This window comes from Aspergillus melleus (genome assembly GCF_016097325.1).
Source record: "Aspergillus melleus strain CBS 546.65 chromosome Unknown contig4, whole genome shotgun sequence".
NCBI lineage: Eukaryota > Fungi > Ascomycota > Eurotiomycetes > Eurotiales > Aspergillaceae > Aspergillus > Aspergillus melleus.
Window position 1 is genome coordinate 3,840,361 of NW_025763373.1, and position 13,184 is coordinate 3,853,544.

At 51.8% G+C, this 13,184-nt stretch overlaps 5 protein-coding genes across 5 annotated transcripts; 2 read left to right on the forward strand and 3 right to left on the reverse strand.

The window, feature by feature from the left end:
• Positions 1 to 141: 141 nt before the first annotated feature.
• Positions 142 to 1,817, forward strand: SRP54 (RNA-binding signal recognition particle subunit SRP54; the record flags this gene model as incomplete). Its single annotated transcript, XM_046089815.1, has 2 exons — positions 142 to 219; positions 282 to 1,817. The coding sequence occupies 2 exons, from the start codon at positions 142 to 144 to the stop codon at positions 1,815 to 1,817; spliced, it is 1,614 nt and encodes a 537-aa protein (XP_045945787.1).
• Positions 1,818 to 2,284: 467 nt separating this feature from the next.
• LDX57_008090 (alkaline phosphatase family protein) lies at positions 2,285 to 4,393 on the reverse strand (the record flags this gene model as incomplete). Its single annotated transcript, XM_046089816.1, has 3 exons — positions 2,285 to 4,065; positions 4,139 to 4,253; positions 4,316 to 4,393. The coding sequence occupies 3 exons, from the start codon at positions 4,391 to 4,393 to the stop codon at positions 2,285 to 2,287; spliced, it is 1,974 nt and encodes a 657-aa protein (XP_045945788.1).
• A 289-nt stretch (positions 4,394 to 4,682) lies between these two features.
• On the reverse strand, positions 4,683 to 5,573 carry LDX57_008091 (putative class III chitinase; the record flags this gene model as incomplete). Its single annotated transcript, XM_046089817.1, has 1 exon — positions 4,683 to 5,573. The coding sequence occupies one exon, from the start codon at positions 5,571 to 5,573 to the stop codon at positions 4,683 to 4,685; it is 891 nt and encodes a 296-aa protein (XP_045945789.1).
• Positions 5,574 to 5,922: 349 nt separating this feature from the next.
• Positions 5,923 to 6,692, reverse strand: LDX57_008092 (oxidoreductase, short chain dehydrogenase/reductase family; the record flags this gene model as incomplete). Its single annotated transcript, XM_046089818.1, has 2 exons — positions 5,923 to 6,599; positions 6,659 to 6,692. 2 exons carry the CDS (start codon positions 6,690 to 6,692, stop codon positions 5,923 to 5,925), a joined length of 711 nt encoding a protein of 236 aa, XP_045945790.1.
• An 879-nt stretch (positions 6,693 to 7,571) lies between these two features.
• On the forward strand, positions 7,572 to 10,382 carry LDX57_008093 (putative spindle pole body associated protein SnaD). Its single transcript, XM_046089819.1, has one exon. It carries the CDS (start codon positions 7,732 to 7,734, stop codon positions 10,243 to 10,245), a length of 2,514 nt encoding a protein of 837 aa, XP_045945791.1. The 5' UTR covers positions 7,572 to 7,731; the 3' UTR covers positions 10,246 to 10,382.
• The last annotated feature ends 2,802 nt before the right edge of the window (positions 10,383 to 13,184 follow it).

A 13,184-nucleotide genomic window follows, 5' to 3' on the forward strand; every position in this document is an offset into this window, starting at 1 on the left:
CGCTGGCTTCTTCGCCTTCTCCATTGTCACTCCCTCATATCTCTCATCTCTCTCACACCCCTCGTCCTCTTCTTCTGGGATCGCACCATCTTGCATACCTATCCATCTTTTGTGCCCTTGTGCTAGATCACATCGTACGCCATGGTCCTTCAGGATCTCGGGCGGCGGATCAACGCCGCCGTCAATGATTTGACCAGGTCCAACAATCTTGATGAGAAGGTGTGTGCCTTCTTCGCTCATGCGATATATACCTATATCCGTATTCTAACAGACTGGCATAGGCTTTCGATGACATGCTCAAGGAGATCTGCTCGGCTCTTCTCTCAGCCGATGTTAACGTTCGCCTGGTCAAAAACCTCCGGAAATCGATCAAGTCCAGCGTGGACTTCTCGTCGTTGCCCTCCGCAGTTAATAAGAAACGCCTGATCCAGAAAGCCGTCTTCGATGAGCTGGTCGCCCTGGTTGATCCGCACGCGGAGCCGTTCCGCCCCAAGAAGGGTCGGTCCAACGTGATCATGTTCGTGGGTTTGCAGGGTGCGGGCAAGACCACTACCTGTACTAAATTGGCCCGTCACTACCAAATGCGAGGATTCAAGACCGCCCTGGTCTGCGCCGACACCTTCCGAGCGGGTGCTTTTGATCAGCTGAAGCAGAATGCCACCAAGGCCAAGATCCCCTACTACGGAAGTCTCACCCAGACCGACCCCGCCGTGGTGGCGGCCGAGGGTGTCACCAAATTCAAGAAGGAGCGCTTCGAGGTTATCATCGTCGATACCAGTGGTCGTCACAAGCAGGAAGAGGAATTGTTCACCGAAATGACCCAGATTCAGACCGCCGTGACCCCGGACCAGACCATCCTGGTTCTCGACAGCACGATCGGTCAAGCCGCCGAGGCCCAGTCGGCCGCCTTCAAGGCGACCGCGGATTTTGGAGCCATCATCATCACCAAGACGGATGGTCACGCTGCCGGAGGTGGTGCCATCTCCGCCGTCGCCGCCACGAACACGCCCATCATCTACCTCGGTACAGGTGAACACTTGATGGATTTGGAACGGTTCGAGCCTAAGGCTTTCATTCAGAAGCTCCTGGGCATGGGTGACATGGCCGGACTGGTTGAGCACGTGCAGGCCGTCACCAAGGACTCGGCCTCCGCTAAGGAGACTTACAAGCACATCTCCGAGGGTATCTACACGCTTCGCGATTTCCGCGAGAACATCACGTCTATCATGAAGATGGGTCCCCTGTCCAAGCTCTCCGGCATGATTCCCGGCTTGTCCAACCTCACCGCGGGCCTGGATGACGAAGACGGTTCGCTCAAACTCCGACGTATGATCTACATCTTTGACAGCATGACCACGAAGGAACTGGACGGCGACGGCAAGGTCTTTGTGGAAAAGCCTAGCCGCATGGTGCGTATCGCCTGCGGTAGCGGCACCTCTGTGCGCGAAGTCGAGGACCTCCTCTCGCAGCACCGCATGATGGCCGGGATGGCGAAGCGCGTCGGCGGTCAAAAGAAGCAGATGCAGCGTGCCCAGAACATGCTCAAAGGCGGCAACAAGGAGCAACAGCTGGCTGCCATGCAGAAACGTATGGCCGCCATGGGCGGAGCCGGCGGCGCCGGCGGTGGCGGCTTTCCCGGGATGCCGGGCATGGGCGATATGGCCAAGATGATGCAGATGCTTCAGGGACAAGGTGGCGGAGGCGGTGGTGGAATGCCTGGTATGGGCGGCATGGATCTTCAAGGAATGATGAGCCAAATGAGCGGACTGATGGGAGGCATGGGAGGCGGTGGTGGAGGTCGCGGCAGAGGTCGATGATCTTCTTGACTTCTCGTTCTTCTTTTGTCTTTTCTCCGATGCCGTTACTTACGTACTACCTTCTATGCTCTGTCTTATTTGATGATGCCGTTTCATGGACCACGGTTTCTCTCTTCTAGCATCTGGATTGGCGTTGGGTGTGTGCATTGATCTGTTCTTGTTCATGCAATTTGAGATATTATACATACTTTTTTACACCTCTGTGACTATTTTCCTCTTTCTCTATCCTATTTTTCTCTCTTTTCCTCTCTTCCTGCATGTTTGCCCAGGGGAATGGATTGTATCATGAACGGACAACAGAACGAAAGGATGGATTGTCTATTCTATGGCAGTCTACTCAGGAAGAATAATTGGATAATTCATGAAATTAAGAATGCTAAACCAACGCTGTTTATGTTTATTTACTCACGTAGTACACACCATCTTACGTACCAATTTTGACTCCGCCCATAAAGCATTGATGCAATCTAGCTTAGCCTCTCCGTCTTCTTCACTCGGTCCATCAAGCGATAGAGCGCCTCCATGATCTGGCGTTGAAATTGCCCGACAACCGCTTCGATGCGGCCGACCGTAGTCTTGACAAAAATATGTCCAAAGCCTGTTTCCGATTTATCCTCTACGACCTTGCCCGGAAGAAGACGGGGGTGTTTCCCCGACGCCGCGGCTGCCACTCGAGCTTCGTACCCTGGCAATGGCACGCTGAGAGAGTATTTCCAGACGACGTTGTCGTCGATGTACAGCGAGTAAGTTAGGACGGAGCTAGGGATTTTGATAGACGTGCCCCGGGAAGTCTGCACCGTCTCATCTTGGATGTCAATATCAATCAACCCGTACTTGACGTTGCCGTCAGGAAGGTACTTGACGGTGACATCCTCAGTGTCGGTCTGGCGATACGTTCGAATGGGCAGATAGAACATGCTGAGCGGGCCGACGCTGAATTCATGTAAGCCCTCGCCGGCCGTGTTGGGATGCAGCTCATCGGGGGTCCAGTCCAGCGTGGGATCGGGGAACCGCGTGGCTCCAAATTCGTGCCGGTCGCCGCTCAGCAGGACGATACGGACGCCGAGCTCGCGCTCGGCGCGCCACATGGCTTCAAATACGGTGCGGCGCTCATCCAGGAACCCGCCCCAGGTGTCGGTGGTACCGATGTGCCAGTTCTTCGTGAATGGAACACTGGAGGCGATGACCTTCCAGCGGACTTCGGCCGGTTCAGGACGAGCGAGGTAGGCCAGGAGAGATTGCAACTGGGCCGAGCCTAGGATGGTAGAGTTGGGCTTCGCGGGCTCCGAACGATAGGTGCGAGTGTCCAGCATGAAGAACGAGGCTGGACCATGGATGAAGGAGAAATACGTGGTGTTTTCTGGGGTAGCGAATGGGTTCGGAGGGATGGGAGGGTTAACACTGACATGGTAGTGGATGTAGGGGTCGGCCGCGGCGGGATACGGCGCGGTAGCGTTGCCCTTTGACCAGTCGTTGGCGATCTCGTGATCGTCCAGGGTGTGAATCCAGGGGAGGTCGATGGCAGGGGCATCGTCAGGAGTCGACCACGAAGGCGACTTGTAAACGCGTCGGTATTCGCTGCGATAGTGAGAGACCGACGAGCCGAAGCGCTGGGGCACATCGACGTATATGAAGTCGCCGAGGAACAGCATGAAGGACGGTCGCAGCAAAGCCGGCAACTGGCGGATGGTTTCCGTCATCTTCTCAATCCCCGGAATGCGCAATGGATGGGACAAGGGATTGTAGGGGAAGTTCGACTTCATGCAGCTGGACGTCAAGAAAGACAGCCGGTTGGCCGATTTCGATCCGGGGAGAGGTGCGGTCACAAACGATCCAGTGTGGTTGTTGGACAGCGAATACCGGTAGCGGGACGATGGCTTCAAGCCCCGCAAAGTCACAGAAGCCGTGAAGTCTGTCGATTCGTCCAGCGAATAGATAATGCCTTCTTCCACCCACGGCGCAGATTGGATGTCCGCTTCCTGGTAGTGTACCACTAGAGGCAACTGGGCGACATCAGGCTCTCGAACCAGAAGACTGGCGGTTGTCGGAGACACGTAGCCAATTCGTGAAAGTACCACATCATCACCAGGATAGAGGATTAACCCGTGGAATAAGAAATCGAGGGTGAGCAGCGTGAGGGCGAGGTTGATCAGTACGGTCAATCGTGTCGCGCGCCGGGAGGTGGCGGATGGCAGGCCCGTCAATAGCGTCTTAAGCACGCTGCCCTGTGAAGGTGGCTGAGCATTCTCTGCAATAGATTTCCTCCATAAGCATTTCATCGCCAGCACTGAGGGGAAACTGCAAGATGATTATTCACTCACTAGACTTGGATGTAGATGCCTTGGGTCGATCGGTGGCCAATGCAAGCGACAGTAGCGACGTGACGTACACCGCAAGTGCAGTCAGGACTATGCGGGGGAAATGATGACCAGGGATCTGCAGATCGACTCGGCATGAGTTCTAATCGTTCCTGAAAAGAGGGGAAAGACGCAACGCACCCAGCGTAGAAAGATGAAGGCCGCCAGTCTCAGGATTACCGAGCTGGTGGCAGCGGCAACGCGCGGTAGGGATGCCATTCTCGCTTCAGGGGGTATTGATAAGAGGTAAGGAGATACTCAATCAAAACATTTCGACTCTGTATTACTTCCGGTCGATTGTTGTGTTCTAGTCGGGGGTTCTGGCGGTGACGGAGAGACGGAGAAGACGCGCAGGAACCGCGAGAATGAGGAAGCCGGCCGGAGCTATGACGACATCGCTGTCACGAGAGAAAGTACCGTTCGTTTGGAATTTCTAGTGACTGCTAGTTACACACATGTTCATCTACTCTTTATATAAATATAGTAATGCAGTCTAAAAATAACTGCTCTAGTTCTTCCACGCGCGCAACAGGTCTTTCATGTGCATGCTTAGCGACATAACCGCCGCCCATTGCCAGGGCTTCTCGCGTCCTCCCGGGTTGGAATTGAAGTACTCCCAGCCCATAACGCCGCCGAAGTTTGGATATTTTTCGACCAGGCGGCCCAGTATAGGTCCCATCGTCTCCAAGGGCACGAAACCTTGGGATCCGTTGCCGGGATTCGTCAACAAGCCGTAGACCACCCGTTGCGGCGACCAGCCCCGTTGGATGATGGCCACATACATGCGTGGATCATCGGCAGGACCCCATCCGTTGTAAAACTGCGCGTTGTACCAACTGATCTTGGATGCCCGCAGCTGCTCCAGGGCGGCGTAATCGAAGCCCGACAGGTTTCCTCTACCCAACAGCGCGGCTGCGACCGGGGCTAACGTCACGATGAAGTCGTCTCCTAGATCGGCTTTGAGCCGGTCGATCAGCCGAATGATTCCCGTCAGCGACATCTCTTCTTCCACGTCCAAGTCCATGCCGTCCAGCTGGAACTGTCGGATGACCGCCAGTAGCGGTTGGTAATAGCGGTTGAATGACTCCAGGTCTCCGTCCAAGCTGCGAAACGAACCCTGCGCCGCGCCGCCCAGCATCCCCATGATCCGGACACCGCTCTGCTTCATCACCGGCACTTCGGTCCACAGTGTATCGTACATACTATGGCTAGGCGGATCGTTATTCAAGGTGATATGGTTGGGATCAGCATTCAGATGGAAGGCTGCGAGGATGACATGTGTAACGCCCGTGTTATTCTGTATCAGCGGCAGCATCGAGACATACTGACCGTCGGGGCAAATGGTCTGGTGATAACACACCACCCGGCATCGGTCGGCGCGAGGACGAACCGGAGGCATTGTCAGAAGTAATGAATGAAGGTGTAAAAATTAGAAAGTTCAAGTGAGAGAAATTGCGGGGTGGTAAAAGACAGTGGAGGTCGATGACGGTCGATAGCTGAGCCCCACCGACGGCGAGTCTCGGTCTAGCATGCTATATAGTAGATGGACTATGTCCATGAAGTCCTAGAAACCAGGAAAGAACCATTCCAAATCAGACGAGGGAAAGAAGAAGGGACCACGACGGAAGTTGACGAGAGAGTTAGAAACAGAAGGCGCAATTAACAGGAGTCCTTGAGGGTGGCTGACTCATCCCTTTTTCCCCTGTTCTTCTCTCTCTCTCTCTCTCTCTCTCTCTCTCTCTCTTTTCCTACCACGCCGTGTGTCCCCCGTCGATAACAACGCTGGTCCCCGTCATGAAACTACTGGCTTCGGAGAGCAGAAACACAATCGCTCCTGCAAATTCCTCCGGAGCAGCCAATCGACCCAGCATATTCTCGTGCTCCCAAATCTGCTTCAGCCCCGGTACTTCGGCCAGGTTCTGTTGCACCATGGGCGTGATGATGTGTCCGGGACATAGGGCATTGACGCGAATCCCAGATCGACCCCATTCTATAGCCAAATTTCGAGCCAGCTGAATGACTGCGACTTTGGAGGAGTTATACACGGCGCAATTTAATCCTTTGTTGGCAATTAATCCGGACATACTTGCGACCAATACAATTGACCCGCCCTGTCGATGGCGTATCATCTGCCGGGCAACTGCGTTGGCGGGCATGAAAGCTCCGGTGTAGTTGATATGCAAAAGTTCGGATACTTCCTGTGACGTATAGTCGATTGCTGCCTTGGCCCGTTGCACCCCAGATGCTGCTACGAGACCGTCTATACGTCCGCTCTTGGATACGAAATCTGCAATGATCTGGTCAAGTACCCGACGACTCCGAACGTCGACATGATGGTAATGGAGCGAGCCTCGGGCACCCTCAGCCTCTCGTTGTAATACTGAGAATTCCGGGTCGGGGTGAACCAGTCTGTCGAAACAATGCACTATGACACTCATATGTCAGGATTTGCTTAGACAATGCTCCTTCTTGGGTCCATCAAACCTTTGGCGCCTCTTTGCGCAATGGCTTTTGCCATTGTCAAACCTAGCCCCCTCCCGCCTCCCGTGATAACATAAACTTTGTCCTGGAGATCGAAATTTGGGCATTGTCGGGGGCTGTCTCCAACAAATGAGGGTTTATGGAACAATCTCTGTTGGGGCATTAAGCCTTGCCTGTAGGAAGCAGAAACTTGGCGAGACATCTCCGAGGGTCGATGAAGGGGACGGCCAGTCAAGGGTGCCATTTCCCGCAGTATAGGTATCCCATATGGTCTCAGTGAAATCATCTTTGCGGCGAGTTGTTCTGATAGACCCCAATGCGATGTGCCTGGATTTGATCCACAAGTGCTTGCTAATTTTTGGTTCGAAAGGAAAAGCCTTGGTTTATAAACATCTTGCTCCCACAGCAGAGCGCCCAATGGCGGGACCCTGTCCAACATCGAAATGCTCGAGGCTAACTCGGGCCATCTTCGAGACTCCTCGATGCTGATCGGATCCAGTTCCGGCTTCTGACATGGAAGTTGAGGTGCAATATTCTAACCCTTGCATAGGCTCTGCCTGTTTCATATGGGTACAGAGCAATTCCACTGCGGATGACATGGATGCTAATTCAGTCCAGGCTCTCTATGATCTCATGTAGATATCTTCGCATGACCTTTCCAAGTGAGAGAGAGAGAGAGAGAGAGAGAGAGAGAGAGAGAGAGAGAGAGAGAGAGTAAGAGTACATACAGGTAAGGTACCTAGGTAGGTATTCTTAGTATCCGCAATACAATCCAGGGTACCATACGTATGTTATGACAATACATGTAAGATACAAATCAATCGCACTAAGCCAGATCGGGATCCCCGTAAACAAGGTGCCTTGTGGCCTGAAACATCCGGCGTCCACATCTCGTCTCTGCGCATCGCGTGTGGAACTTCCCTCCACTCCGTCTTGATCAGTCCAGCCCATGCGCCTGAGCGACTCGGGCGTTTCCAATCCATGAACTTTTGATCCCTTCGCTCCGGGCGTTAGAGCGCGATCCAACCTACCTATACAATAAAGATCTAGCCAAGGAACCCCCCCCCCCAATCACCATGGCCGATACCACCTCGCACGACACAATCGGCGCGTCCACGCTGGCCACCCCCCTTTTCATGCCATCATCTCCTCCGGGCCCAAATCACGACCTGCTAGGCTCTCCCGAGCGATCTCAAACTCCCGCGTCCGAACATCCCGCCGACAAGTCGCGGTTGCGGAACCGCCCTTCGCCGGGGTCGTCGAGAGCGTCTTCCCCCGACCGCGCGCTGAGAGAACTAGAAGCCCGTCTGGCGGAGTACACGGTGGATTTCAGTCAATTTCCCAGTGGTCAGCAGGATTTCGATGAGGATCTCCCAGATGAACCCCGATTGCCGCATGAAGAGGATCGATTGTCGGACGTCGCCGGACCGGAGGACTTTACCGCGAACCTGGAGAGATATCTCATGGGGGAAGACGACACGGACATATTTGAGCATAAAGAAGTGGAGAAGAATCAGTTTTCAGAACCGCAGAAGGACCGGGAGGAGCAGGAGGTGGAACAGTTTGCACCAGCGGAAGAAGTGAAACAACAGACCCAGCCTCCGACCCAGCCACAGGACGAAACGCACGCACACGAAGAACAGCAGCAGCAGAGCTCCCAACTCCATCAACCGGCGATCGAAGATGAACCGGAGCTGGGCGAGTACAGCGAATTCGGCCCCCCTGTCGACATGTCCACCCCGTCCCATTTACTCCGCCGGCCCAGTGGTTTAGCTAAAGATGTGACGCATCTCGCGAATATCGAAGAAAACCCGGATGACGACCTAGGGACGGCGGCGACTCCGTCGGTTCGGAAACAACGGACCCCATCGCTTAAAGAAGGGAAGGATACCGATGGGGATTTGCGTCGACGGATTGCCGATCTACAACGGGCGGTTCGAGACCGGGATGAGCAATTGGAGAGAAACCATCGGCGGGTCCTGGAAGCCGCTTCGGCTGGAGAACAGATCAAACATCTGCAGGCGGAACTTCAACGAAAGACGAGCCTGCTAGACGAGTTGCATGCTAAGCGTGGCGACGAGACGCTACTACGCGAACAGATTCAACTGCTACAGAAGCAAAATGACGAGAGAGAATCATTTCTACAAAGGTCGTCCATCAGCTCGTCAGAGCTCAGCGCCCTGCAGAAACAAATTGGGGACATGCATAAGGAAATGCAAAATCGCAATTCCTCTACCGAGTTGGAGAGCGAGAGGCTGGAGACGATCACGCACCTGCGCCAGCAGTTAACCATGACTCAGGAGCAAGTGAAGAAACGGGATTCCGCTCTGGACGAAACCTTGGAGAAACTGCAAGAACTCACCACCGTAAAGGAGCAACAACTGCGCGAGAACAATACCATGGTTGATGGGCTGCGGGCGCAAATCGACGACCAGGTACTAGAGATCGAGAGGCTCGAGACCGACCTGGAGCGCGCGAATCAAGCATACCACACACTTGAGGACCGGATCTCTTCGTTGGAGACCAAGAATCGCCCTTTGGAAGAGAAGAACAGTACCCTTGAAGCCGACCTGTCCCGCGCACAGTCGCAGATGACGGCTCAAGAGAATGCTCTCAAGGCCATGGCCGCGGACCTCCCCGTCGAGACGGGTGGAAACACCTACACTGAGATATTGGAGCTGATCAAAGATCTGGGCCAACCCACCACGACACGCCCTGCCGATGTCCTCATGAAAGAGAAAGGTCCGGTCGATCCAGAACTGGAGCTGCTCCGTGAGGAAATTACCAAACTCCACGCCGAGTTGAAGGATGCCTCATCTGTTCGGAAGGCCATGGAAATGCAAGCAACGCGATCTCAAGAGCAAACCACCGAAGCGCACACTCTTATCAACTCCATCGAGAGCGAAAACACCCGTCTCAGCCGACGTGCCGAAGACCTGAAGGCCAACCTCGACAAGGCCAATCGCGAACTGGCCCAAGTCAAGGATGCACACTCTGAGGCACTGGGCACCATCCAGCGTCTCCAGGAGGAAAAGAAAAAGCAGCAACCCAGTCCTCCTCCATCGCCTCCAGTCCAACGGCAAAAAGAATCTGCGCTCGAGGAGACTCACCAGGCGCAGCTGCAAAGTCTCCAAACGGCCCATGCCACCGCCATCTCCACCCTCCGCACATCCCATGCCGACTCCACCCGCAAACTGCGAGACCTTCTCTCGGCCGCCGAGAAGCGGGAATCCAACCTCCAGGCTGATCTCCAGTCCCTGCGCACCTCTCGCTCCAACCAAGGCAAAGACCTGCAATCTCTGCGCGCCGAGATCGAACGCCTCGAGTCCGTCATCGCCGTCAAAGACGAAACAGCCGCGGCGGTGGATCAACGTATTGCGCGATCTGTCGAGAAGCGCGAAAAGGAATGGGAGCGCCGTGTGGATCTCCTACTCAAGGAACGAGAGCGAATGAGCCGAGCTCTAATGTGGTCTTGGGGCGAGAAGGAAGTCAAGGAACCCAAGGAGCCGCCACTCGATGAACAGGGTCGACGCAAGCAGGGCTATAAGTATAAATATGCGCAGAAGAGTGGCAGTGCGAAGAAAGTATGATCGGATCTTCTCTGCTTCGTGCTCGACTTTTAGTTTCGGTTGTTTCCGGTGTTCTTTTTCTTATTTTGGGGACGGGTCATCTTTCTGATTATTCATTCTGGGTTGGGGGGTTCTATTCTGTTTGTACTGGTGCATAGACTTCATCAGAGCCCACGAAAGCCCAAGCCCAACCCAACCCAGCCCACAAATGGGCTGGGCTTTGGGCCAGGTTTTAGGGCCCATAATGGGCTATGGGCTGAGCCCAGGGGCCCACGGCCATTAGATGGGGCCCAAATGGGCCCCCAAACTAGGCTAAACAGTGCAAACATGCTCCGATCTCATGACTGCATAATTTATGCATTTTTTAGCTGTAATATTGAGTATTTCTCTTACATTATTTCTCTTGAAAAGCAATCATTGACTCGTTGTAATGTCTACTTCGCCTGGTTATATCTTATATTCTTACTTGCTGAAGCGGTCAGCGTGCAGAGATTAGTTATTAAGATACTATTTAAAAAGCAGTAATTCAATATATTAATGATACTCAAACTCATCATCCTCCCTATTCTTCCTCTTTCTGAATCTTCCTGAAGCTCGTGTTTGTGTGATATTCTCTGGTAACTCAGGCTCTGTATGGCTCTGTATCACTGCTACTTCTTCATCTTCTTGCTCCTCAGTGTCACTAATCGGCTCTATCTCAACCTCCTCTAAATTCTCATCCTTCTCTTCCTTTGCTGCCTCGATCTCGTAGATAGAGAAGAATTTCTTGAGAAATTCTGCCTCTTGGTCTTCGAGATCAAATCTTGATGTACAAAGAAACATCATAATCTCCTCAATTGTCTCAGACTTCATCCGACCGCGGCGGTAATGATAGATATCTCGAGCAGTATTGAAAAGTCGTTCAACACCAGCACCTGTTGCTGGAATAGAGAGAATATCCCGTGCAAGGGCTGCAATAGCTGGAAATCGATATTCATTATCTCTCCAGAATTGAAGGGGCTCCATATCAATAGTGTCTTCAAGGATATTAGTATATGATTAAGAAAAATAACGTGTTTAACATACCACTATTAAGATATTGAGTCATTTCATCCCTCACTGGCTTTGGCTGTGGTTTGTGCTCATTCAACATCTTTTTAAGCCTTGAGCTTGGTCTGGCTGTGGTAAGGGGAGTAGCAGAGCCTTGAATAGTAGAGAGACGTTCTTGATAAGGAATCAGAGCTTCTTGAAAAGATATCCGGTAAAGTTCACGCCATTGTTTATTCCAGTCATTAGATAGGAAGAATTGGAACTTGTTATCAGGGGCAAGCATTGTGTTAATCGCATAGATATGTGGTTTAACTCTATCTGTCTGCGAGTAGTACTCATCAAGCTTTGATCGACCAGCTTCAAGAGAATCAAGCATCTGTTTTTTCCATGGAACACACTTCCGCTGGAGCTGCTTCATTAGTTTTTCAAGATGCTCAAAGAGCGCATTATAGATCTTGAAGACGAGGTGTATTGTAATCTCTCGAGTCTTTGATAGCTCAGTTGTATAGAGAAAGAACGGCTCAGTAATATAGAGAAGATAGTCGATTTGGCGCCACTCCTCATTATTTGGTACCATCTCTTCGCAATCATAGTCCGCACAAAATTGTGTAAAGATATCGCGGAGTCGTTTCGCGCGACGGAGCATGAGAAAGGTTGAATTCCATCGAGTTCTTACATCTTGGATTGGTGAAAGCTTGAGACCGTCTGTTTGGAGACTGTTGAATGCCTCCCGGCGTGAAGGGCTTCCGTGGATATAAATTGCCAGAGAGCGGACCTTGTTCAAGGTATAAGAGACCTCATGCTTCTGGTGCTGTGTATTTGCCTTGGTTGAAGATGACAGCCGATCAGTCCACTTTGTTTCTGTAGTATTGTTTTGTGGAACTGCTCTGAGACGGTCAAGAAGCTGGTTCAGGCTAAGTTGGATAACATGAGCAAGACAAGGAGTTCGGATAATATTAACATCATTAGATAAAGCCTGCTGGAGGGAATCAGCCAGTGTTTTGTTATTTGATGCATTATCACTGGTTAATCCAAAGACCTGATCTTGAATTTGATGACTATTCAGTGTTTCAAGAACAACACTGCTCATGTTTAAACCAGTATGTGCTCCATGAAGAGGTTTAAAGCCAAGAAGTACTTCCCGATATACCCAATCAGCATCAATAAAGTAGCCAGTTATAGCTAGAAATGTCTGGGAAAATGGAGATGTCCAACTGTCAAGCGCAATTGATATCTTTGAACCTGAAGGAAGCATCCTAAGGACCCTTTGTTGCCGGTCTTTGACTAGCACTTCTAGCCGACGACGGATCGTCATTGCAGATGGGATTTGTGGCATATTGGGTGCATTGTGGGCCATCTTAATCAAGCTTATAAATGTTGGATGCTCGATTAGATAAAAGGGAAGCCGATTAATTGTAAGAAATGATAAAATCTTTTCCTCCCAGGCTGGTTGTGAGAAAGGAACGTCAGTCGGAGCAGATTCCTAGTAGAATAATTAACTATTAGTTAAAGAAGTATAATAATAGAATATTAGATATACCCTTTTTTGTAGGAATTTTATGATTTCATCCTTCTGTCTGTTCTCAAACCGTTGGCACGCAGCGGTCTTTAGGTGCCTTGTCATTGTTGATAAGCCATGACGCCCTTCCTTCCCTTTAATGTCCTTTTTCGTAGAGTAAGGATGTTCAAGGATTTGGCTGCAGCGTTTACACATGACCTTTGGGGCGCCGTCTATACTAGAAGCGACCTGATCATATTGCTTCCAAATATCTGAAAGATGGTTTGAGTCCCAATGTATCTTACTTTTAGACCCATAATCAGTTTGTAACCACCAGTCTACCCATTCACTATGAGTCATTTCGTTGTAAAGCACATATGCCTTTCTTCGATCAGGCCCGACGCGTTCAAGAGAGGATGGAATTGTAAGAGGA